We start from the raw sequence: 27,845 nt of genomic DNA, 5'->3' as shown, positions 1-27,845 counted from the left end.
TAGATTATTTGTGGAGCGTTCTTAAACCTTGTGCCTAGAGCATGGATATGGGGAGGCTTGTGCTACGTTTGCTGCTTGCAAGCGCAGCGGTTCTCTTGGGCTTCACCAGAGCTTCAGAAATGCAAGGTAATTAAAAATATAACGCATGCTTTGACAAAATAGTATTCTGATGTTAGTTTTAATTGCATTGTAAGTGAAGCCACTCTGCATCGTTCACTGGCTGTATGCCACAACTTCTATGTAAAATAATTCAATAGTAAAAAGGCTAATGATTATTATGGTAATTCCTATCAAATTTACTTTCGCCGTTTTGAGGCATTCTGATAAGGCTACGTTCAATTTACCCAATTTTTTTACCAAATGGACACTTCTGTCCCAAACGCGAAATGTGCACTATTGTGGACTGCTTGCCATCGCTCACCACCTCGTTCAATATTTGGGTTCATGCAAATTGAAGGACCACATCACAAAAACGCTCCAGATGCGTCCTACATCATCTCTATCGTTTTACATTGCAATGCCATCTGAATAATAAGTGACAAATATTACTCATACATTTGCTTTATAAAGAGCTCCTAAACTTGAAATGGTAAACATATCTAACCTACTCTTGTCCTACTTAATTTAGTATACACTGGCTGCTGTCTCTATACATTTACATTTTAGTCATTTAGCAGACGCTCTTATCCAGAGCGATTTACAGTTAGTGAGTGCATACATTTTTTTTCCTTTTTATTTTTTTCATATTGGTCCCCCGTGGGAAACGAACCCACAACCTTGGCGTTGCAAACGCCATGCTCTACCAACTGAGCTACACGGGACTATGTATGTACTACACAATAAAATACAATACAATAGAGATTACCAGATGTCCTGCTAAATGCAGTTTAAGATAGCAATAAGATTCCACCAGTGAAACAAAGAACACTCACTGATGGGTCCGCCTCCCACTAGAAGGTGTTTGCTGAACCATATGGTGCAATGGAGCCAAACAGATGATGGGCATCCATAGTTTTTCACAGGGACCTGCCCACGATGATGTTGCAGCGATCGAATGGCTGTCAGCTCAAGGTGTGTGCACATGTCAACTATGACCTAGGGAGAGCGAGAAGGAGATATATATTCTAATTACACCTGTCCATCACACTGATGACTAATGGGTACTGGCCCATACAACAGTCCTTTTAAAGAGAAGGACCACCTCACAAATTCTTAACCCCTAGGGTCATTGCTGCTCTGCCTTTTCATTCACTAGGGCTGCTTTCAGTGCGACTGAACATTCAGAATGGTGCAAATAGAAATGGTAGGTATAGACTGGACTCACTCAGTAGCAGTTTACAAGTGATTTAACAGAGTGTTCTGAAAGTTGAGGATAGAGGAAAGAAGAGGGTGTCCAGAAGGAGACCTTTCGGATTGGATCATACAGTGGGGGGTGATAAAAAAAAAAAAGCCTTTGGCAAGGGGGATATCAAATGCAAAGAGTCTTGTTTTTGCAAGCCTGGACAGACTCAGGGAAGCTCCAATGATGTTGATCTCTACCCCCTTCAATGCTTGCAGCTTTGACTTTCAGCCATGTGTCAGAGTGAATATCTGTGACGTGAGAGAGAATGGGAGAAGACTGAAGAGAGAATGAGTGTGAGATGATAAGGACTTGGAGGAAGATCAACAAAGAAAATAAAAAGAGGACCAAGTAGAACTAAACAACAAGCAACGCAACAGTTGAGATGGGGAAGAGACAGAGAAAAATTGATTGAAAGCAAAGGTGACCAACAAGAGGAGTTAGCATTGTGTGACAATGGAATAAGATGCCATGGAATGACCGGGGTGCTGATGTGCCCAACTGGGTTCGAACCAATGATTTACATATACACTATCAAGCCTCCAACTTGGCACCCCCCCACCATTGTAAAAAACATTTTGGAAGCAATAGAAATGCATTTATTAATGTCTACATTTATTTTTGCCACATTAATTCTATTACAGACATCTTCATGAATACCTTTAAATTATATGTGAGCTAAACATAAGAATAAATAAAAATACTTAAAGTATAATTGTTTGATATTTTAAATGTTACTGCCCCCACTACCACAAAACAATACTGAAATACATATAATTTTGTCCTTGAAACATTTAATTTAAATACTGTAGAATTCCATTCATTCCTATCGAGGACTGCTTCTTCTAAGGAGTGCTAATATTGCCAACCGGTTGCTTCAAATCCTCTCATTGGCCAATACATAGCATCAGCAATCCAGGGTTTATATACATAATTGGTTTGAACTCAGATCTCCTGCACACCACAATACTGTGTTAACCCGCTGAGCTAAAGCCTAGGCATTAGGTTCATTACTAACTGGTGATTTGGTAAACCATGCAGAGATGAGTACTACTGGCGGTGACCCGATCCTGTAGGTTCATGCTCTACAACATTCGGAGAGTACGACCCTGCCTTACACAGGAAGCGGCACAGGTCCTAATCCAGGCACTTGTCATCTCCCGTCTGGATTACTGCAACTCGCTGTTGGCTGGGCTCCCTGCCTGTGCCATTAAACCCCTACAACTCATCCAGAATGCCGCAGCCCGTCTGGTGTTCAACCTTCCCAAGTTCTCTCACATCACCCCGCTCCTCCGCACACTCCACTGGCTTCCAGTTGAAGCTCGCATCTGCTACAAGACCATGGTGCTTGCCTACGGAGCTGTGAGGGGAACGGCACCTCCGTACCTTCAGGCTCTGATCAGTCCCTACACCCAAACGAGGGCATTGCGTTCATCCACCTCTGGCCTGCTGGCCCCCCTACCTCTGCGGAAGCACAGTTCCCGCTCAGCCCAGTCAAAACTGTTCGCTGCTCTGGCACCCCAATGGTGGAACAAGCTCCCTCACGACGCCAGGACAGCGGAGTCACTCACCACCTTCCGGAGACACTTGAAACCCCACCTATTTAAGGAATACCTGGGATAGGATAAAGTAATCCTTCTTTTTATTTTTTTATTTTTTTCACCTTTATTTAACCAGGTAAACCAGTTGAGAACAAGTTCTCATTTACAACTGCGACCTGGCCAAGATAAAGCAAAGCAGTGCGATAAAAACAACAACACAGAGTTACATATGGGGTAAAACAAAACAAAGTCAAAAATACAACAGAAATACATATATATACAGTGTGTGCAAATGTAGCAAGTTATGGAGGTAAGGCAATAAATAGGCTATAGTGCAAAATAATTACAATTAGTATTAACACTGGAATGATAGATGTGCAAGAGATGATGTGCAAATAGAGATACTGGGGTACAAATGAGCAAAATAAATAACAATATAGGGATGAGGTAGTTGGGCGGGCTAATTTCAGATGGGCTGTGTACAGGTGCAGTGATCGGTAAGGTGCTCTGACAACTGATGCTTAAAGTTAGTGAGGGAGATAAGTGTCTCCAGCTTCAGAGATTTTTGAAATTTGTTCCAGTCATTGGCAGCAGAGAACTGGAAGGAATGGCGGCCAAAGGAGGTGTTGGCTTTGGGGATGACCAGTGAGATATACCTGCTGGAGCGCAGACTACGGGTGGGTGTTGCTATGGTGACCAATGAGCTAAGATAAGGCGGGGATTTGCCTAGCAGTGATTTATAGATGGCCTGGAGCCAGTGGGTTTGGCGACAAATATGTAGTGAGGACCAGCCAACAAGAGCGTACAGGTCACAGTGGTGGGTAGTATATGGGGCTTTGGAGACAAAACGGATGGCACTGTGATAGACTACATCCAATTTGCTGAGTAGAGTGTTGGAGGCTATTTTGTAAATGACATCGCCGAAGTCAAGGATCGGTAGGATAGTCAGTTTTACGAGGGCATGTTTGGCAGCATGAGTGAAGGAGGCTTTGTTGCGAAATAGGAAACCGATTCTAGATTTAACTTTGGATTGGAGATTCTTAATGTGAGTCTGGAAGGAGAGTTTACAGTCTAACCAGACACCTAGATATTTGTAGTTGTCCACATACTCTAGGTCAGACCCGTCGAGAGTAGTGATTCTAGTCGGGTGGGCGGGTGCAAGCAGCGTTCGGTTGAAGAGCATGCATTTAGTTTTACTAGTGTTTAAGAGCAGTTGGAGGCTACCGAAGGAGTGTTGTATGGCATTGAAGCTCGTTTGGAGGTTTGTTAACACAGTGTCCAATGAAGGGCCAGATGTATACAAAATGGTGTCGTCTGCGTAGAGGTGGATCTGAGAGTCACCAGCAGCAAGAGCGACGTCATTGATATACACAGAGAAAAGAGTCGGCCCAAGAATTGAACCCTGTGGCACCCCCATAGAGACTGCCATAGGTCCAGACAACAGGCCCTCCGATTTGACACATTGAACTCTATCTGAGAAGTAGTTGGTGAACCAGGCGAGGCAGTCATTTGAGAAACCAAGGCTATTTAGTCTGCCAATAAGAATGCGGTGGTTGACAGAGTCGAAAGCCTTGGCCAGGTCAATGAAAACGGCTGCACAGTACTGTCTATTATCGATCGCGGTTATAATATTGTTTAGGACCTTGAGCGTGGCTGAAGTGCACCCATGACCAGCTCGGAAACCGGATTGCATAGCGGAGAAGGTACGGTGGGATTCGAAATGGTCGGTGATCTGTTTGTTGACTTGGCTTTCAAAAACTTTTGAAAGGCAGGGCAGGATGGATATGGGTCTGTAACAGTTTGGATCTAGAGTGTCACCCCCTTTGAAGAGGGGATGACCGCGGCAGCTTTCCAATCTCTGGGGATCTCAGACGTTACGAAAGAGAGGTTGAACAGGCTAGTAATAGGGGTTGCGACAATTTCGGCGGCTAGTTTTAGAAAGAAAGGGTCCAGATTGCCTAGCCCAGATGATTTGTAGGGGTCCAGATTTTGCAGCTCTTTCAGAACATCAGCTGTCTGGATTTGTGTGAAGGAGAAGCGGGGGGGGCATGGACAAGTTGCAGCGGAGGGTGCAGAGCTGGTGGCCGGGGTAGTGGTAGCCAGGTGGAAAGCATGGCCAGCCGTAGCAAAATGCTTGTTGAAATTCTCGATTATTGTAGATTTATCGGTGGTGATAGTGTTTCCTAGCCTCAGTGCAGTGGGCAGCTGGGAGGAAGTGCTCTTATTTTCCATGGACTTTACAGTGTCCCAAAACTTTTTGGAGTTAGTGCTACAGGATGCAAATTTCTGTTTGAAAAAGTTAGCCTTTGCTTTCCTAACTGCTTGTGTATATTGGTTCCTAACTTCCCTGAAAAGTTGCATATCGCGGGGGCTATTTGATGCTAATGCAGTACGCCACAGGATGTTTTTGTGCTGGTCAAGGGCAGTCAAGTCTGAGGAGAACCAGGGGCTATATCTGTTCTTAGTTCTGTATTTTTTGAATGGGGCATGTTTATTTAAGATTGAGAGGAAATTACTTTTAAAGAACAACCAGGCATCCTCTACTGACGGAATGAGATCTATATCCATCCAGGATACCTGGGCCAGGTCAATTAGGAAGGCCTGCTCTTCTACCCCCCCCCCCCCAAAAAAATAAATAAAATAAAAATAAAATACATATTGTAAAGTGGCTATCCCACTGGCTATAAGGTGAATGCACCAATTTGTAAGTCGCTCTGGATAAGAGCGTCTGCTAAATGACGTAAATGTAAATGTACTGTAACTGTCTGACACATGAAGGTTTTAGCTGAGTTGGCTAATATTCTGGCGCGCAGGAGAACTAGGTTTCGAACGCAGTTGGTCACACATTAGGTCCAGGTCTATATTAGACATAATTCAGACTGAACAAATCCTGGGCTTGTATTATGTATTATAAGGGGGGGAGGTACACAGAAAGGGGCACCTGCAAGGGGAGAATTGGTGGTTAGAGGCACCCCTGATGTTTTTGGCTTCAGTTAGACTGCTGAATGGGCAGCCACTAGGGAGACGAGAGAACGATTAGAGTGAGGCTGGGATGTCTAATCAGAGTAATCTGTCATCTATCTCGTCTCTCTCTCTTCCTCTCACTCACTCACTCACTCACTCACTCACTCACTCACTCACACACACACTGGCTTATAAATTCTCAATAAACCCTCCACAGTGGCAATAAACTCAAAAGGATGAATCCCCTATTTGTCTATTCATTCATCTTTTCTCTTACTCTATCCCATATCTCCTTTTTTGTGTCATCTGATTGGCCTTCTTTCTTTTGTGTATGCCTATTTTCTCTATTGCAATATCCCTCTTGCTCTACCCTCTCCATCACTATCCATCCCTCCTTTTCACACACTTAAGGATGCATTTCCAAAGTATTCAAACTGGACCCATGTAATCCACCACCACCCCTCCATCTTTCAGTGATTGACATGCTGGAGCTGCACGACGCCAAGCAGAGTGCGTCCGCGGTGGGGAAGATGTCGGGGGCTCTGGGCTTCGTGTCGGACCTGTACCTGGTGTCCACTCTTCGTCTGCCGCCCAAACTGGGAGGAGTGCTGTTGGGTGTCTACAACAAAGACGACAACAGGAAGTACCTGGAGGTGGCCCTCATGGGCAAGGTCAACAAAGGTAGGGTACTGTCAGTAGAGGGGATAGGGAGGGAAGTGTGGTAGATAGATATTTTGGTGTAGCCTAAGTTGATTCTCTTCATGGCCTATAACTAAGACACAGTCACCCAATCCCAATAGTGGGGTTGCCTGATCTCTATGTTCTGGGTACATACAGTACATGTTAAGAGAAGGGATTAAGAGATGCTCGAACCCTCTCTCTTTGCAAATTAATCTCGGTTACCTAGCAGGATGAAAATGTATGCACTCACTAACTGTAAATTGCTCTGGATAAGAGCGTCTGCTAAATGACTAAAATGTAAAATGTAAGTAAAATTCTCCACTGAAAGTTTGTAATTTCCTGTTTTACTTTCTGGGGGAATGCCGTTAACAATTGTGATTAACTTTGTGCAAAGAAGGAAGCGAAGTCTTCTCCCTCGCAAACGGAAACTCTTGGCTAAATCCCTCCCTTCTGCTAATTTCATCTGTGTTTATCTTGGGCAAAAAGCTTTTATTTTAATTTATGAATTTTTACCATACAGCCAATTTTGACTTTGTGGCTGTGGAATCTATTGGAAACCGTTTATCATCCACACACGGGCTTTAAAATCACCGCATCAGTTTAAGCACCGACTTCGTCCAATCCTGATTCGTTCAAATAATCAACCATGAAAACCCCAAACCAGGAACTACTAGATTCTCTCCATTTCATCTGTCCACGAGAATCTGTCCAAGAGAGATTACGGGCTATGGGCTGAATGTCCCTTTCCCTTCTGAAATTTGAAAGATGCTAACACCTGCGAAATCGTGATTTGTCCAAATAACCAGTGACGAAAAACCCAAACACAGGAACTACTGCTGCTCGTTATCCCACGCATCCCATTCCTTCCAGACAGATTCTATGGTACCAGTTATGTTTACGTAGAGCAGTCCACAAGAGATTACCTGATTTTAGAATCCTCTCTGTTTCTCAGTTTTGGTGCGCTATGTACGCGAGGATGGTAAACTCCACACAGTGAACCTCCAGAACCCCGGCCTCTCCGATGGACGCACCCAGTCACTCATCCTCCGTGTGGGTGGGCTCCAACGAAACCATCTCCACATGGAACTCTATGTCAACTGCCGATTGGCCGACTCAGCACAGGTCCTGCCGTCCTTGGTCCAGCTCCCAGCAGAGGCGGAGTCTGTGGAGATACGCAACGGGCAGAAGGCCTATGCCAGGCTACAGGTGATAAAACTCAACTTTAAGTTCCAGACAGTCCTAGACTGAAGTTAAAGGTAGACTTAGCAATAAGATATCATCATACACAGTGGGGCATCCTGTTTACAGAAATCAACAACAACATTTAAATCTGCCCTATGTCTTCCACTATTGGCTCTTCCCAATGTGGGCATGCCTCAAGGGAGTGCAAAAATTTGGAAGTGCTAATAGTTTTTGTGTAGCAGAAAGTGGCTTACATGGAGAACTATGTAGTTAGCTGTAACCCTGTGGTGCTGTTAGCATCTGTGACTATCTGATTGATAGATACCACACTCCCTGTGGAGAGAGAGAGAGAGAGAGAGAGAGAGAGAGAGAGAGAGAGAGAGAGAGAGAGAGAGAGAGAGAGAGAGAGAGAGAGAGAGAGAGAGAGAGAGAGAGAGAGAGAGAGAGAGAGAGAGAGAGAGAGAGAGAGAGAGAGAGAGAGAGAGAGAGAGAGAGAGAGAGAGAGAGAGAGAGAGAAGAGAGAGAGAGAGAGAGAGAGAGAGAGAGAGAGAGAGAGAGAGAGAGAGAGAGAGAGAGAGAGAGAGAGAGAGAGAGAGAGAGAGAGAGAGAGAGATTTGTGTTTTTGTTTTCCGTTGCATAACCTTTTGATTATTTTTTGCTACGGTGTGCCCCAATGAACACAACCCAGAGCATGTGCTTCAATATGTAAGACCGGGGGTCAATGTTCCCTCTAATTGTTTTTGACACTGAGCAAATTTCAGGTCTGCTGAGCGCAAACTTGAATTCCTGCAAGTGTTTACTGTTAACACTGAGACTGTACTCGCTTTAAGTTACAGTTTTAACAGTGATCATAATGTAGGCCTACAAGAGTGGCCTACCATAAAAAATTAAAAAACATGGAGAAAATGCATCCCATAACATTTTAACATGGAAATAGCTGTTCTATCATTCAGCCTACAGTAGCAGCCAATGTGTGGTGTTCAATGTAGGCTTATATTCCATGATACTTTTTTTTAAAAACATGCAGGGCTTAACATTGATCTGTTTATCCACTTGTCCTTCAGACAAGGATGTTCCAGAAAATGTTGTTGTGTTGTGTTTGATGCAAGAAACCACTTTACAAAATAAAATGCATTATTATTCCCATACCATTATTATTGTTGCAGAGAATCAGACAAAAATGTATGCTACCCTCAGCCTATTGGCTACTTATTAGGTTATTCAAGCCTGTCTCAGAATATAACACTGCCCCTTTAAGACATAGGAAAGCTCTTTACCTGACTCGTTTTTCAAAGATGGTAGTAGTCAGTCCCCCATTGCTGACCAGAAATTAGCCATAACTCACTAACTAGCAAAGAGGATGAATAAATGTGCACACGTGGCTACATGCAGCTCTCGCTTTGATCTCAAAACAAGCGCATCTACTCGCAACCGCTCATGCTCGTCATGTTGCATTGAAAGTGGCTAATATTATGTTGATTTGATTAAAAATCCCAGAGTAGAGGGAAACGTTGATAGTGCTAACGGGGACAAAACATCTTGTACTTCTCTGCGCGGGCTGGTATTGCTTCTAGCGCAGCAGTCCTGGGGGAGCTGCAGTCCCGGAGGAGCTGTAGGGAACATTGCCTGGGGTCGGTTGCATAAACATAGCCCTAGGCCTAGACATTGATTTAAAAGTGATAGTTTAATCCGAATACAAATTAGCATGATTTTCCACTTACCATGCCCCTTTGTGTGTGAAAGAGTTCATTAAGAAGGCGTGCACAATTTAACTGTACTGTGTTGTGTGTGCGTGCGTGTTTCAGGGCTCAGTGGACTCTTTGAAACTGGCTTTGGGTGGCTCCATAGCCAAAGCAGGAATCCTGACCGACTGTCCGTTTCAGGGAGATACATATTTTCAGAATTCAGGTAAAATCTTTGTATACAACCATAAACACATGCAAACAATCCTCATACTAATTTATTACACCTGAGTATACAAAACATTAAGAACACCTGCTCTTTCCATGACATAGACTGACCAGTTGAATCCAGATGAAAGCTATGATCTCTTATTGATGTCACCTGTTAAATCCACTTCAATCAGTGTAGATGAAGGGGAGGAGACAGGTTAAAGAAGGAATTTTAAGCCTTGAGACAATTGAGACAAGGATTGTGTATGTGTGCCATTCAGCGGGTGAATGGGCAAGACAAAAGATTTAAGTGCCTTTGAACGGGGTATGGTAGTAGGTGCCAGGCACACCGGTTTGTCTCAAGAACTGCAACACTGCTGGGGTTTTCACGCTCAACAGTTTCCTGTGTGTATCAAGTATGGTCCACCACCCAAAGGACATCCAGTCAACTAGACAACTGTGGGAAGCATTGGAGTCAACATGGGCTAGCATCCCTGTGGAACGCTTTAGACACCTTGTAGAGTCCATGTTATGGTGACCGTATGACCGCCACAACGGCGGTCATGAGTCATGAAGGCAGTCAAATTCCACGTGATCGTTTAGTCATGGTAATTAGGCTTCTACAAGCTCTGATGCTGCTGATGGTCATTAGTAGCAAACTTGCTAACTGCCTGGTACTCAGCACTCTATTGTCCCTCTAATCACACTGACACCAATGCAAATGTAATTTGAAAATCGAATCAAACACTTCATGAGAGCCCATGAGCTGATGTTGCACAATATTTCTATAGGCTATGCAATTGCGTGAGAAAAAAGAGTTCTGGCCTCTATTAAAAAGAGGAGGATCCCATCAGCTTTCTATAGGCTAGGCCTACTATATTTCTTTCTCAACTTTCCTAATATTAAACACATTGCTTCTCTTTACAACAGGAGTATAGCCTACCTGCCTGGCATGAAAATGAACCACAGGAAAAGCGTCCTCTATTCGCTATTTAAGTGCATAGATGACATGTATTTTTTCCCCCCTGTTTTGAGAACGGTGCATGATAATGGTCCATTCTAAATCAAAACAAATTCACACATATATTATTTAGTATATGTAAAGACAAGATTAAATCAAGAATAGTCTGATGGGTGACAATATTAGCCTATCACTTGTGAATTATATATTATCACCTTTATAATAAAAGCATTACATGCTAAATTGCATGTACGGTCACTTTTGATAATGGTGTTTTCCCGCTAATGGAACATTTGCGCTTATAGCCTACTGCCGTGTGCACATGGCTACGCTTCTAATGTGAAGAAATAGCCTAATAGTTTATCAACATTTTAAGGTAAACGTTCTGATCTGTTTCGTCAGCCTAATTGCTTAAGAAAGGTTTTGTTGTATTAATTTGTGATCTATCGCATCCCACAACTGTCCCCGACTATGTTTGGAATATTTATTTCTCGCACAGAATAGAATAGGCCAACTTTTGTACTATGGGGGATAGTGAGAGGTGCGTCGAAGCAAGCAGCACGCAGGGAGAAGGAATTATAATTATTATATTCAGCCCAAGGGCACAACAGCCACTGGTCGCAAAAGGCATGGATTTTCTTAGGGGGAATTACGGCAACACAAAGGGGATTCGAGGCATTATCAAGTGCTTGTCAAATTGTGAATGAGAGACTGATGAAGTGTGTACAGCCTGCACAAAAAACAAAGCAGAACTCATGCCTTTCATGCAACTTTTTTCAAATCATCATTAGAGTCAGGTCATACAGCCTTAGAATGTATTAAAAATCAAAACATATAGCCCAACCTTTGTATCACAAATCAGATCAAATTAAGCATGTAGGAGTACCTGTTTCTTTGTTAACTTTGTGGTCCTCTGTAGCTCAGCTGGTAGAGCACGGCGCTTGTAACGCCAAGGTAGTGGGTTCGATCCCCGGGACCACCCATACACAAAAAAAATGTATGCACGCATGACTGTAAGTCGCTTTGGATAAAAGCGTCTGCTAAATGGCATATTATATTATTATTATTATTAACCACTCAACACAGACTAGCTGCATGTGCACACTCCCTCAAATCGTTTGGAGAAAATATCCTTTCTATTTTATACTATACAATAATGCCACGGAATTCTATGCAAATCTTGTCTGCTAGATGAACTAGTGTAGCCCACAGCCATATGGCATAGCCAGATCAGCACGTCTCCTGAGTGGCGCAGTGGTCTAAGGCACTGCATCGCAGTGCTAACTGTGCCTCTAGAGATCCTGGTTCGAATCCAGGCTCTGTCGCAGCCGGCCGCGACCGAGAGACTCATGGGCGGCGCACAATTGGCCCAGCGTCGTCCAGGGTAGGGGAGGGAATGGCCGGCAGGGATGTAGCTCAGTTGATAGTTGTGGGTTGTGGGTTCGATTCCCACGGGGGGCCAGTATAAAAATATATGTATTCACTAACTGTAAGTCGCTCTGGATAAGAGCGTCTGCTAAATGACTAAAAATTTAAAATGTAAATCAGTACCTAACATAAGGACAACTTAGAGTATGCTATTCTGTTCTTCTGAAATAGACTACATTGTCTTCATATCATGTTTCTTTAGACCTGTCTAAAATAAATAATGGATTTATTGTAAAGGTGTAGGCTATATTACATGGATTTATTATACTTTTTTAAATGTAGATGTTCCTAAGGTCTGCATCAGTAGCTTGTAGGCTATGTGTGGAAGTCAGAAGATGCTAAATGCGTTTATGTTAATTACCGGTCAATTACTATGAGACCACCAGTTATTCGCTTGACATTCACTGGCTGACGAAATGTTGTGACCGCCACAGCCCTAGGCGCAACTCAGTATTAGGAAGGTGTTCCTAATGTTTGTTATACTCAGTGTATAACGTAATATTCACTTTAGTCTCGGAAACCCAGACCTAGGAGCAACATCACTAGATCTGGGATTAATGACGTATTGTCTTGGTAACAAAAAAAGACAGACGACTCTCCCAACAAATCACGAGGCAGACATGCCAGAACGTCACGATTCGAAACCAAAGTTTGCAGGTAAAACCTTTGCAGTGGTTTTAGTAAAGGTTGTTGATGGAAGCTAGCCACTTGCGAAAATGCACTCATTAAAAATAACCTATGATCTTGCTAGCTACTATTTTGTGTCCGGGGGAAGTTTACGCTAGGGCAACAAGCAGATAAGGCAGTGATGTAGGAAAGCCGGATGTCCCAACTCCGCCCTTTCCTCTATGCCAAACGGACATTTATTACGTACAGACGGGTAAACCAGAATATTGGTACATTGTGGGCGGCAACCCGTCTATATAGAGACTGGTCACTTTGATATCTGGTGATATATATTTCCATCCACTTGTTCCTCCTACCCAAACGTCACCTTAGGTATTTGGTCAGCAGAAGCTAATCTCAGTACTGTATTCTTATCACTATAACTCACTCTAGTGGTGAGCCCACGTAACTAACTTATAATTGTCTGGTTGTCCTTTTTCCATCTCTGTTTACATGTACTAGTTCATGTCTGTGAAAGGCATTGTTAGGAATAGTATATTAACATGAGTAGTGTATTGTGTTGTGATTGAAATGATTCAAGTGGACTTTCTTGTCTCCATAGTTGGCGCCGATGTCAATGCCATTCTGGGTGAGTATCAATCAGAAATACTCTGGTTTATCAACCTCCCCCTACCCAAATGCTACCTAACAATTATAGTTACCGGTATAATGCTATAATTTACTTAAATGGTTTCCCTGTGCTTATGTTCTAATGCTTGGACATCACTGTGTCAGGTGACCACACCAAGGCTTTGATTGGCCAGCTGATCATCTTCAATCAGATCCTGGGCGAACTCCGAGAGGACATCAGGGAACAGGTAAGAGATGGAGAGAGAGTGAGAGGGGGAAGAGGGGTTGACTGGATGAGAGGCACAGGGAGTGAGGGTGAGAGGGGACTAAAAGAGAGAGAGGGGAAGAAAGAGAGAGGAACCAAGCAGAAATGTGCAGGTTCAACAATTGTGTGCTCACATAAACAAGAATGTAACTGTTTGAGAGATGGCAGTGTTCTATAGCAGGGGTCTTCAAGCTTTTCTTGCCCAGGGACCCCCTCCCAGGCAAACCGGTGACACAGGGACCCCCATTATATGTATTGTCTTATTATCAGGCAAGGAGAAGTAATCAACATTTTAAAATGAATAGTTTTGCTAGATCGTTTTTCATTATTTTGACCTCCCCAGACATTATAGCCTATTAGCAAGAAAGATTACTCCAAACACATTTTTGCTAAGAGCAGCTGTTTAGCTGGCTAAACAACGGTTTGCAAAAATTAATGTCTTAAGTCAAGAAAGCTTAAGTGCAGCCAGCGGCACTGGTAGCCTATTCGCGGGTGCCTTTTCAAAGCCTATGTCAGATACTCCAGTGAGTGTAATTGGCTCCAATGAGTGTACATTGTTCAATATTAGGAGTTGAGAAATAAAGTTGACATCATTAGAAAGAAGATATTATCCCCTTTTCTACTGTGGGTATGTCATTCTAAATTAGTTAATTGTATTGTTACTAGCGATATTCATTAAATAAACACGACATTTTCCACTTTAAAAAATGTAATGTGCGGACCCCCTGTAGTACCTCCCCCGGTTGAATACCCCTGTACTATAGAGTAACTACAGTATACGTACAAATACAGTTGAATAAATGAAACAGTTCTGGTGTCTGCTGTATGTTTGTGATCTTCACAGGTAAAGGAGATGTCTCTGATTAGGAACACCATCCTGGAGTGCCAAGTGTGTGGTGAGTGCATGAAGAGCAGTACTATACCGTCAGGCTGGGCCTCAGTGTATAGAACAGAGGGGAGAAGATCAAATAAACAAAAGATAAACAAAAAGAGTTCAGAAGCACAGGAAATCAGAGGGAGAGAGAGAGATTGAAATCTATGAAATACTTTAGCTCTGTTTGATTGATTTTGCCTGGCGCAATGGAAACAATGGAAAAATTGCCCCTTTTAATTTGCAGTTGCAACCAAAAAAATAAGAGTTCCCCGCCACTGTTTCGGTAAAAAGTTGAGGGATGGGGCTGGAGAAATGTAACCACTCTCAAATTCATAGACAGAGCTATGGATGCAAGGACTGACCATCCATGATACTAAAATGATAGTTTTGAGGCTATACAGTGTGTGTTTCCATTTAATTTGTTTACATTGGAGTAAAACAAGCTTATATTTTGGGTTCTGATGGGATGCGACAGTTGAACTAAGCTCATTAAGCATTTATAAGTTATATTCTTCAAGAATCAATGGATATATATATATAATTAATTTATAAGTTCAAAAATTGATGTAACAACTGCAGACTGCCCCTTTAAGTACAAACCCTGCCCATATGGGACTCTTTGCAGGCTCGAAAGCATGCAAAAAAAATTATAATCCTATTTTTAATCCAGATCTGGTATGTTCTATATCTTTGTTAACCAGGCTTCCACGAGACCCATTCTCGCTGTGAGCCCAACCCCTGCTATAAGAGCGTGCCCTGTACAGACACCCGGGAGTACCCAGGGTACCGTTGTGGTGCCTGCCCAGATGGCATGATGGGGAATGGCACCCACTGCCAGGACATTGATGAGGTATTCTAAGGGTCCTATTTCTATTTCTTTGGCACCACAAGATGATAGCATTATATGTTCCCATCATTTCCTTAACATTCCAGGGTGAGTTTCCCAAAAGCTTTGTAGCTAAGGTGGCACATTATTTCCCTCGACAACCCAGCTGCAAGAGAGTAACAATTAGAAAGTTGATGTTTGGCAACCAATCTTCATCAAATTAAGCAAAAAAAAACAGAATACACTGATAATTGTATTGTTACTTTCTGTCTCTCTCTCTATGTCTAAGTGTGCTCTAGCCCGGCCCTGTTTCTCGCCCGACGGGTGCGTAAACACGGCAAAGGGCTTCACCTGTGAACCATGTCCTGTCGGCTTCTCAGGACCCCTCCTTAGCGGGCTTGGGGTGAAGTTCGCCAAGAGCCACAAGCAGGTCTGATCAACATAATACCCCCTGCCTCACACACACACACACACTTTGTTTTCGTGAAATGTCTTTTTGGAGTGTAAAAATGTCTGACCATTAAAAATCCTATTTTCCCTAACCCTACACACACACACATACACACGCACACAGAAGCCTTGCACATGCACACACCACCACCACTATTGACACCTCTTCTCACCCACTGTATACATGGATGTGCACTGTGTCAAAGTGATTGCCTCTATGGCCATGATAATAGGTGGTCTGATATATCTTGTCCTTAAATTGTTGTGTTCTGTCTGTCTATGTAGAAGTGCACAGATGTGGATGAGTGTGCTGACCTCTCCAAAACATGCGTGCCCAACTCTGTCTGCATCAACACAGAGGTCAGTAGTGGAAAGGGAGTCAGAGGTTGCTAGGTGAAATACTTTTATCACTTAAAATAAATACATGATTCCCTTTCTCTGCGTCTATCTCTCTGTCTCCCCCTCTCTCCCCTTCTGTCTTCCCCCAACTCCCTCCTCCATCTCGCCCTCTCACCTCAGGGCTCGTTCAGGTGTGGTCCGTGTAAGGACAGCTTCGTGGGCAACCAGACTGTGGGCTGTTTCCTGCGGAGGTCCTGCGCCACGCTTGGCTTCAACCCCTGTGACGTCAACGCCCACTGCATCATAAAGGGTGCTGCCAGGGTCTCCTGCGAGGTAAGACACGCATAGCACATCTCAATAGGCTAAAGACGCTTGTAAAATTAAGTTGTTAAAGAGATATTTCACCCAAATTACAAAATGACACATTGGTTTCCAGCAATTCATGCTTTGGTTTAGTTTCCCTGACACTGTTTCCACATGCTAATGATTTAGAATTTGTGGCACAAATCCCATTCAAGTCATGGGACCGATATTAGCATTTTCCGTGCATCATGTCCAAATCATCCAAAAGTATCTAAAATTGATTGTGAAGCTCAACAAAGTCCCTTATAGATTATTTCAACATGATGCACGAAAAATGCTAGTATCGGTCCCATGACTTGAAAAAGATTTGTGCCAGAAACGCTAAAACATTGCATGTGGAAACTAAACTAAACCAAAGCATGGATTTCTGTCAGTGCCTTGCAAAAGTATCCATCCCCCTTGGCATTTTTCCTATTTTGTTGCATTACAACCTGTAATTGAAATGGATTTTTATTTGGATTTCATGTAACGGACATACACAAAATAGTCCAAATTGGTGAAGTGAAATGAAAAAAATAAAGTGTTAAGAAAAAGTATAAAAAATTAATAATGGAAAAGTGGTGCGTGCAAATGTATTCACCCCCTTTGCTATGAAGACCCTAAATAAGATCTGGTGCAACCAATTACCTTCAGAAGTCACATAATTAGTTAAATAAAGTCCACCTGTGTGCAATCTAAGTGTCACATGATCTCAGTATATATACACCTGTTCTGAAAGGCCCCAGAGTCTGCAACACCACTAAGCAAGGGGCACAACCAAGCAAGCGCACCATGAAGACCAAGGAGCTCTCCAAACAGGTCAGGGACAAAGTTGTGGAGAAGTACCGATCAGGGTTGGGTTATAAAAAAATATACGAAACTTTGAACATCCCATGGAGTGCCATTAAATCCATTATTAAAAAATGGAAAGAATATGGCACCACAACAAACCTGCCAAGAGAGGGCCGCCCACCAAAACTCACGGCCCAGGCAAGGAGGGCATTAATCAGAGAGGCAACAAAGAGACCAAAGATAACCCTGAAGGAGCTGCAAAGCTCCACATTGGAGATTGGAGTATCTGTCCATAGGACCACTTTAAGCTGTACACTCCACAGAGCTGGGCTTTACGGAAGAGTGGCCAGAAAAAAAGCAATTGCTTAAAGAAAAAAATAAGCAAACACGTTTGGTGTTCGCCAAAAGGCATGTGGGAGACTCCCCAAACAAATGGAAGAAGGTACTCTGGTCAGATGAGACTAATATTGAGCTTTTTGGCCATCAAGGAAAACGCTATGTCTGGCGCAAACCCAACACCTCTCATCACCCCAAGAACACCATCCCCACAGTGAAGCATGTTGGTGGCAGCATCATGCTGTGGGGATGTTTTTCATCGGCAGGGACTGGGAAACTGATCAGAATTTAAGGAATGATGGATGGCGCTAAATACAGGGAAAGTCTTGAGGGAAACCTGTTTCAGTCTTCCAGTAATTTGAGACTGGGACGGAGGTTCACCTTCCAGCAGGACAATGACCCTAAGCATACTGCTAAAGCAACACTCGAGTGGTTTAAGGGGAAACATTTAAATGTCTTGGAATGGCCTAGTCAAAGCCCAGACCTCAATCCAATTGAAAATCTGTGGTATGACTTAAAGATTGCTGTACACCAGCTGAACCCATCCAACTTGAAGGAGCTGGAGCAGTTTTGCCTTGAAGAATGGACAAAAATCCCAGTGGCTAGATGTGCCAAGCTTATAGAGACATACCCCAAGAGACTTGCAGCTGTAATTGCTGCAAAAGGTTGCTCTACAAAGTATTGACTTTGGGGGGGTGAACAGTAATGCATGCTCAAGTTTTCTGTTTTTTTGTCTTATTTCTTGTATGTTTCACAAGAAAAAATATGTTGCATCTTCAAAGTGGTAGGCATGTTGTGTAAATCAAATGATACAAACCCCCCCAAAATCCATTTAAATTCCAGGTTGTAAGGCAACAAAATAGGAAAAATGCCAAGAGGGGTGAAGACTTTCACAAGCCACTGTACCTTGTCCCTACACTGCTTACAGATTAAGGAAACCAATATGTCATTTTGAAATTTGGGTGAACTATCCTTTCAATGTCTTTTTAGCAACAAGAAAGAAACCGTCTTTCTAGATAACAAAACGTGTTGTCATGGAAAATACGTCTTTATCTGGTTGTAACAGAGACCAGTTGGTTGTATTCTGGTTATACAGTATGACATCATTAAGAAATCATGTTCCAATTTTTTACCACTTAGTATATTCTCTCTGAATATCTCTTTGATTCCCTTCCAGTGTAATGTGGGCTGGGCAGGTAATGGGCATACATGTGGTCCAGACACAGACATCGATGGCTACCCTGACCAGCCTCTCCCCTGCATAGACAATGACTATCACTGCCGAGCCGTAAGCATGTTACACACACACACACACACACACACACACACACACACACACACACAAAACACTAACAAAATGTCTCATTTACCACAATCATCATGTGTTGTGTTCCCTATGCAGGACAACTGTGTGAACACGCCCAACTCTGGCCAGGAGGACGCAGACGGAGATGGTATAGGTGACCAGTGTGATGAAGATGCGGACGGAGACAGCATCAAGAACATGGAGGTCAGTCTAGCCTTGTATCAAAGACAGTACAGGATGAAGATAGGCTAAAACTGTTTCTCCAACAGAAATCCCAGATCACACTTGTAGGCGATGTCATGGCGACGTTGCCTAGCTCATGCGTAGAAACATGTCATCGGGTCTAACGGTCGTATCATGCCGAACTGTGCATGTGCAGGCCGTCAAATCAAAGCTACTTCTTCAATATAAAGTTTTTGACGAAAATTAAATTGTGTCAGTTTGTCAATTTCACAAGGTTGAAGTAATAACATGTTCAACTACTTAAGACATTGGCTCGAATCAAGGTTGTGCCTTTACATTTTGAGAAAATTAACAAGTAAGGAAGAATGTTTCACTTCTCTCATTGACTCTTCAAACCATGGCCTGGTCTGTTTGGTCTGTTTCGCAAGCGTTCCCGGAAGTCTTGCGATGTTGTGCCTCTGGGTTTAGAAACTCTGTGCTTGTATTCTGTCGGTGTGTGGTCATGTTCATTAGGCAAAATGGAATCTCCCTGATTCCACTTCACACCATTTAGTTTTTCCTCTTTGTTTTTCTAGGACAACTGCCGTCTGGTCCCCAACAAGGATCAACAGAACTCGGACACAGACTCATATGGGGACGCGTGTGACAACTGCCCCAATGTTCCCAACAGCAGCCAGAAGGACACAGACGGAAACGGGGCTGGGGACACCTGTGACAATGACATTGATGGGGATGGTAGGCTATGGATCGCTTAGGACAGGGCTATTCAATTACTGTCCCACAAGGACAAAAGTACTGCTCTGGTTTTTTCCCACCTGGTAGTTAATTGATTGATTCATATTATTGATTGTGTTCCTTGTTTGATTTAGTTCCTGAATAGATGGAGAGAATGGAAAACTGAAGTGTTTCGGCCCTCCTGGGCCCGTATTCACAAAGAATCTCAGAGTAGGAGTGCTGATATAGGATCACTTTTGCCTTTCAGATCATAATGAATAAGAGTATATGAACAGGGAGGACTTCATCCTAGATCATCAGCACTCTACTCTGAGACACTTTGTGAATACAGGCCCAAGACCGTCATTGAATTCTCATCTTCCTCCTTCTCGTCCTCTCGCCAGGTATCCCAAACGTGCTGGACAACTGTCCCAAGGTGCCCAACCCTATGCAGACTGACCGTGACGGGGATCGAGTGGGGGATGCCTGTGACAGCTGCCCAGAAGTCAACGACCCCATGCAGGTCAGAGGTCAAGAATAACATTTAAGAGAGTTGAAATAAAAATATAGTTTATTGAGGAAATCTTTGAAACCTCTTTTCTCCATTCAGTCTGATATGGACAACGACCTAGTGGGAGATGTGTGTGACACCAACCAGGACATGTGAGTGATCTTACTAGTTTTCTGGTTTAGGGGACTTCAGAACCAGATAAAGAGGTTATTTTGGGGTTGTTATCTGGTTATATAACCAGATGACAACCAGGCTGAACCAGGTAAAGCTGTCTTTTTCTTGTAGCTAAAAAGATATGTAAAAACATAATTTTACAGTAAGTATACAACCTGACTGTCAAAACAAATGTCAGACTGACATCATTGCAACCAGTCTTGCCTGCTGGGCCAATGAGCCTGTTCCTAATGTCCCGGTCTTGTCCAGGGATGGGGATGGCCACCAGGACTCCAGGGACAACTGTCCAGACGTCCCTAACAGCTCCCAGCTGGACTCAGACAACGACGGCATCGGTGACGAATGCGACGATGACGACGACAATGATGGCATTCCAGATACGAGACCTCCCGGGCCAGATAACTGCCGTCTCATCCCTAACCCCAGCCAGACAGACACTGATGGTATGGAAGGAGTCACATGGAAAGAAATGCTTTGTTTTAACCCTTTGACACGTACAAACACATGGGTGTGATCATTCTACAGTGGTCCCTGCAGCGTATGCTCAAACCGGTGTGATTAGAACACTTATTTAGAACGTTACGATTGACGCAACAGCCAGTGTTTGAGCTGGCCATATTAGTCTTAGCGCTAACTAAGGAAAGAGTGACCTAACACAATCGGTCATATTTAGCTAACTCTCGGCTGACAGAAACCATAATATGAATTAGCTAATAGCAATTACTATTTACAATTCATCACATCACGGGTGACCTCACCAGTGATCGAAATAATTGAGTAAAACCCTTTCTAAAAATCTAAAGTTATCAGACGATGGGCAGTTTGTGCGCGCTGCCATGTGTGTTTGTTCGCGTCACCCAAAGATAAAGAGGTTACAAGATGAGTTGGGTCTGTTTGCAGTATGCATGTTAAAGGGGGTGTGTCGTCTAACATCATTCACTTCCGGAGGTTTACTCGAAAGACGAGTGAACCATCCCTTCACCTCGTTTTGCTATAACATCTTTGGTCTGACAGGCCTTTACGTGAATGCATTGTATGAGGTCAACAAACATGGTGCCACACATAGCTGGCAATTAGCTTAAAATTAGCTCATCATAATCAGTACAACCTTCAAAAAAGTATTTTACACACATCATATGTGTCCATTACAATCTATGCAAGAATCGGAATGCATGATTTGTCACCAGTACTTGAAAACGTTAATTAAACAGTAAATACATTATGCACCATACTTACGGTGTGCTACAGCAGAAACGACAACACGATATACAGAAACTATAATGATAGCGTAATAAGGCACACGTCCAAAGTTATTATTAGTAGTGAAGACAATGTGGGCGCCAGCCGGAAAATGTGCCAGGGAGGGAAAAAGTTTGTGCTTGGGCTCACATTGAAGAGAGAAGTTTGTCCTGCTCAGTAAAGCCTCAAACGTAAATTGTCCGCAACAGTGAAATGGGCTACTTCTATGTGAATTAATGAGGATGCGGAACACACCTCAATTCAAACTGTTAGAAAATAAAACTCATTAGAAAATAATTTGAAATTGACTAGTTAAAACAGCCTATAAATAATTAGCAGGCAGCGTGTCTTGGTTTGAGGGCAGCGTGGGTTAACTGTCCAGTTGCGTAACAATCTCATTTTGGAACAAGTGAGTGCATTCTGACATCACGTGCATAAAAAAACTCACACTGGGGCGACCTTTCGAGATAGTTGAAACTCACATGTGAAAAGGTTAACAGGATTAAAAAGGCCCAATCTGTAACTTTCCAGACACGCACAGAGGGGTAGCACTTTTTACTGGAAATAAAGTTAAAAGTAGAATTTCGCATTCTGTTTGAAATGTTTTGGCATTTTATTGGCCTTCTGACAAACTACCACAGGCCACCTATGTTTGTTTGTCCTAAACTATACTGTATGTCATACTACAGTAACCTATTTTCTCTATAGTCCCATCCCCATCTGTGATCTCAGAGTGGTATATGTTTGTGTATTTTTGTGTCTCCCTTATCCAATCAGGAAATGGCGTTGGTGACATGTGCGAGAATGACTTTGACAACGACTCAGTGATCGACTTGATTGACGTGTGTCCAGAGAGCGCTGAAGTCACAATGACCGACTTCAGAGCCTATCAGACGGTCATCCTGGACCCGGAGGGCGATGCCCAAATCGACCCCAACTGGATAGTGCTCAATCGGGTGACCATTTGGAATATTCCCATCTAGAAAACAAAACATTATATTGTATGTACTTAAATTAATTTAGCATTGTTCTGGAATTTAATTTTAGGGTATGGAAATTGTTCAAACCATGAACAGTGACCCTGGTTTGGCCATAGGTAAGTCTGTAAACCTCCTTCTGCCGCTCTGTGTATCTTTCTGTCTGTATTTCTCTGCTCCTCCCCCCTCTCTTTATCCCACCTTATCTCCTTTTTAAGTGAAGATGTCTCATAAAAGAGCATGAAAAATCAAGTATCTCGCTCTCTCCCTCCACCCGATCCCCACCAGGCTATACAGCCTTTAACGGGGTAGACTTTGAGGGGACGTTCCACATCAACACGGCCACAGATGATGACTACGTGGGCTTCATCTTCGGCTACCAGGACTCGTCCAGCTTCTACGTGGTCATGTGGAAACAGACGGAGCAGACCTACTGGCAGTCGCTGCCTTTTAGCGCCATGGCCCAGCCAGGCCTGCAACTGAAGGTGGGGCACACAGGAAATTACACCAGTTGGTTTTAAAGGGACATTACACTCCAACATCAGAAGTTTGTCAGATGTTTTCAAACCTTCAAAGTAGTCTTATGTCAATAGGAGTCCATATCCCACACCATCCAGTTGTGTAGTTCCAGCTACATGCCTCAACTCCAAATGTAATAGATCTTAGAAAACCCCAGCCACACACGTGACTTTACTCCCTTTTCTCTACAGGCAGTGAAGTCACGTACGGGTCCAGGCGAGTACCTCCGTAACGCCCTGTGGCACACGGGCGACACCCCAGGTGAGGTCACCCTGCTGTGGAAGGACCCCCGGAATGTGGGCTGGAAGGACAAGACATCCTACCGCTGGCACCTCAGCCACCGCCCGCAGGTGGGCTATATCAAGTGAGCAAAACTTCAAAGGGCATTACAGCCACAAATGCTCCACTCCTAGTTGTATTCTCCTGCCAATTTTATTTAATTTTTTATTTAACCTTTATTTTAATATTGAGATCTTGAGACCTATAAATATACACATTTTACACACCAAAAAAAGTATATATACTGAACAAAAATATAAATGCAACATTCAACAATTTCAAAGAAGTCAGTCAATTGAAATAAATTCATTAGGCCCTAATCTATGGATTTCACATCACTGGGCAGGGGTGCAGCCATGGGTGGGCATAGGCCCAACCACTTGTCAGCCAGGCCCACCCACTGGGGAGTCAGGCCCAGCAATCAGAATGAGTTTTTCCCTACAAAAGGGCTTTATTACAGACAGAAATACTCCTCAGCAGACCAGCAGTTTGGACACACCTACTCATTCAAGGGGTTTTCTTTATTTTTACTATTATTTTATAATAATAATAATACTTATTATTATTATTATTTAAATATTAGTCAAAGATAACACAAAATGCAGTTTTGAAATGAAGGTTGTTATTATTAAGGGAAAACAAAATCCAAACCTACATGGCCCTGTGTGAAAAAGTGTTTGCCCCCCCTGTTATAACACAACTCAACTGTGGTTTATCACACCTGAGTTCAATTCCTCTAGCCACACCCAGGCCTGATTACTGCCACACCTGTTCTCAATCAAGGAATCACTTCAATAGGACCTGCCTGACAAAGTGAAGTAGACCAAAAGATCCTCAAAAGCTAGACATGCCGAGATCCAAAGAAATTCATGAACAAATGAGAAAGAAAGTAATTGAGATCCATCAGTCTGGAAAAGGTTATAAAGCCATTTCTAAAGCTTTGGGACTCCAGCGAACCACAGTGAGAGCCATTATCCACAAATGGCGAAAACATGGAACAGTGGTGAACCTTCCCAGGAGTGGCCGGCCGACCAAAATTACCCCAAGAGCGCAGCGACGACTCATCCAAGACCCCACAACAACATCCAAAGAGCTGCAGGCCTCACTTGCCTCAGTTAAGGTCAGTGTTCATGACTCCAACATAAGAAAGAGACTGGGCAAAAATGGCCTGCATGGCAGAGTTCCAAGACGAAAACCACTGCTGAGCAAAAATAACATTAAGGCTCGTCTCATTTTTGCCAGGAAACATATTGATGATCCCCAAGACCTTTGGGAAAATATTCTGTGGACTGACGAGACAAAAGTTGAACTTTTTGGAAGGTGTGTGTCCCATTACATCTGGCGTAAAAGTAACACCGCATTTCAGAAAAAGAACATCATACCAACAGTAAAATATGGTGGAGGTAGTGTGATGGTCTGGGCCTGTTTTGCTGCTTCAGGACCTGGAAGACTTGCTGTGATAACTGGAACCATGAATGTCTACTGCTGTCTACCAAAAAATCCTGAAGGAGAATGTCCGGCCATCTGTTCGTGACCTCAAGCTGAAGCGAACTTGGGTTCTGCAGCAGTACAATGATCCAAAACACACCAGCAAGTCCACCTCTGAATGGCTGAAGAAAAACAAAATGAAGACTTTGGAGTGGCCTAGTCAAAGTCCTGACCTGAATCCTATTGAGATGCTGTGGCATGACCTTAAAAAGGCAGTTCATGCTCGAAAACCCTCCAATTGGGCTGAATTACAACAATTCTGCAAAGATGAGTGGGCCAAAATTCCTCCACAGCGCTGTAAAAGACTCATTGCAAGTTATCGCAAACGCTTGATTGCAGTTGTTGCTGCTAAGGGTGGCCCAACCAGTTATTAGGTTGTAGGGGGCAATCACTTTTTCACACAGGGCCATGTGGGTTTGGATTTTGTTTTCCCTTAATAATAACAACCTTCATTTCAAAACTGCATTTTGTGTTTACTTGTGTTATCTTTGACTAATATTTAAATTAGTTTGATCTGAAACATTTAAGTGTGACAAACATGCAAACAAATAAGAAATCAGGAAGGGAGCAAACACTTTTTCACACCACTGTACATACAGTTGAAGTCGGAAGTTTACATACACATTAGCCACATATATTTAAACTCAGTTTTTCACAATTCCTGACATTTAATACTAGTAAAAATTCCCTGTCTTAGGTCAGTTAGGATCACCACTTTATTTTAAGAATATGAAATGTCAGAATAATAGTAGAGAGAATTATTTATTTCAGCTTTTATTTATTTCATCACATTCCCAGTGGGTCAGAAGTTTACATACACTCAATTAGTATTTGGTAGCATTGCCTTTAAATTGTTTAACTTGGGTCAAACGTGTCGGGTAGCCTTCAACAAGCTTCCCACAATAAGTTGGGTGAATTTTGGCCCATTCCTCCTGACAGAGCTGGTGTAACTGAGTCAGGTTTGTATGTAGGCCTCCTTGCTCGAACATGCTTTTTCAGTTCTGCCCACAAATGTTCTATAGGATTGAGGTCAGGGCTTTGTGATGGCCACTCCAATACCTTGACTTTGTTGTCCTTAAGCCATTTTGCTTGGGGTCATTGTCCATTTGGAAGACCCATTTGCGACCAAGCTTTAACTTCCTGACTGATGTCTTGAGATGTTGCTTCAATATATCCACATAATTTTCCTTCCTCATGATGCCATCTATTTTGTGAAGTGCACCAGTCCCTCCTGCAGCAAAGCACCCCCACAGCATGATGCTGCCACCCCCGTGCTTCAAGCTGCTGCCTTTTTGCTCCAAACATAACAATGGTCATTATGGCCAAACAGTTCTATTTTTGTTTCATCAGACAAGAGGACATTTCTCCAAAAAGTACAAATCTTTGTCCTCATGTGCAGTTGCAAACCGTAGTCTGGCTTTTTTATGGCGGTTTTGGAGCAGTGGCTTTTTCCTTGCTGAGCGGCCTTTCAGGTTATGTCAATATACGACTTGTTTTACTGTGGATATAGATACTTTTGTACCTGTTTCCTCCAGCATCTTCACAAGGTCCTTTGCTGTTGTTCTGGGATTGATTTGCACTTTTCGTACCAAAGTACGTTAATCTCTAGGAGACAGAACGTGTCTCCTTCCTGAGCGGTTTGACGGCTGCGTGGTCCCATGGTGTTTATACTTGCGTACTATTGTTTGTACAGATGAACGTGGTACCTTCAGGCGTTTGGAAATTGCTCCCAAGGATGAACCATACTTGTGGAGGTCAAAATAAATTTCTCTGAGGTCTTGGCTGATTTATTTTCATTTTCCCATGATGTCAAGCAAAGAGGCATTGAGTTTGAAGGTACGCCTTGAAATACATCCACAGGTACACCTCCAATTGACTCAAATGATGTCAATTATCCTATCAGAAGCATCTAAAGCCATGACATCACTTTCTGGAATTTTCCAAACTGTTTAAAAGGCACAGTCAACTTAGTGTATGTAAACTTCTGACCCACTGGAGTTGTGATACAGTGAATTATAAGTGAAATAATCTGTCTGTAAACAATTGTTGGAAAAATTACTTGTGTCATGCACAAAGTAGATGTCTTAACCGACTTGCCAAAGCTATAGTTTGTTAACAAGAAATTTGTGGAGTGGTTGAAAAACGAGTTTCAATGACTCCAACATAAGTGTATGTAAACTTCTGACTTCAACTGTACATACATACATACGCTTGGTGGAGGCCCTAGGAACATCAAGAGTTAACCAATCCTGTGAACGGGTTAGGCAACTCAGGTGTCTATAATTCAACAGCAAAGTTAGAGAAGATGGACGTTTATGAAGTAGGGCCTTCCTCACTGTTTCATTGAGCCGTTTACTGAATAGAGATAGATCTATAACTCTTGATGGCTATACAGTATCTGTATATAATTCAGATGATAGAGAGAGATCTGTACGGCTCTTCATTGTGTATATCTATGCCACAGCGTGAGGCTGTATGAAGGCATGACATTGGTGGCAGACTCGGGCATGGTGGTGGACACCTCAATGAGGGGCGGGAGGCTGGGCGTCTTCTGCTTCTCCCAGGAGCAAATCATCTGGTCCAACCTGGGCTATCGCTGCAACGGTATGTCAACCCTCTCAGAACAGAATTTTCTTGAATTGGAATTTAACCTCTTGAATTTATTACATTGAAATGGTTATAGCTTCCTGGTTGTGTTATAATCTTTCTTTCTATCTTATCAGATACTGTACCAGAGGACTATGAGTTCTACCGCAAGCAGATCCACGTCAGGGTGTGACTAGCACAGCATCAGTGCAGATACACTACATCACCTGTGCCTTCGCTGTGTGCGTGTGTGTGTTTGTCAAATCAAATCAAATTGTATTTGTCACATGCGCCGAATACAACAGGTGTAGTAGACCTTACCGTGAAATGCTTACTTACAAGCCCTTAACCAACAATGCAGTTCAAGAAAGTTAAGAAAATATTTACTAAATAAAATAAAAAGTAACAGAATAAAATGACA

The 27,845-nt window shown here is 42.9% G+C and overlaps 1 protein-coding gene across 1 annotated transcript; it reads left to right on the top strand.

Moving 5' to 3' along the window:
* Positions 1-41: 41 nt before the first annotated feature.
* Positions 42-27,617, top strand: LOC311132110 (thrombospondin-3b-like; the record flags this gene model as incomplete). The annotated part of the gene is made up of 23 exons (XM_084165305.1): positions 42-126; positions 6,319-6,525; positions 7,478-7,731; positions 9,513-9,615; positions 13,217-13,243; positions 13,390-13,472; positions 14,334-14,385; positions 15,065-15,213; positions 15,479-15,619; positions 15,925-15,999; positions 16,159-16,311; positions 18,626-18,736; positions 18,851-18,958; positions 19,513-19,672; positions 20,056-20,174; positions 20,262-20,314; positions 20,586-20,779; positions 22,353-22,531; positions 22,623-22,671; positions 22,841-23,037; positions 23,263-23,435; positions 27,303-27,442; positions 27,562-27,617. The coding sequence occupies 23 exons, from the start codon at positions 42-44 to the stop codon at positions 27,615-27,617; spliced, it is 2,868 nt and encodes a 955-aa protein (XP_084021431.1).
* Between the last annotated feature and the right edge of the window lie 228 nt (positions 27,618-27,845).

This window comes from Coregonus lavaretus, assembly GCF_964263955.1.
Source record: "Coregonus lavaretus genome assembly, chromosome: 7".
Lineage (NCBI taxonomy): Eukaryota > Metazoa > Chordata > Actinopteri > Salmoniformes > Salmonidae > Coregonus > Coregonus lavaretus.
Note: the sequence above shows the minus strand (reverse complement) of the source record. Positions and strands in the feature narration are given on the sequence as shown.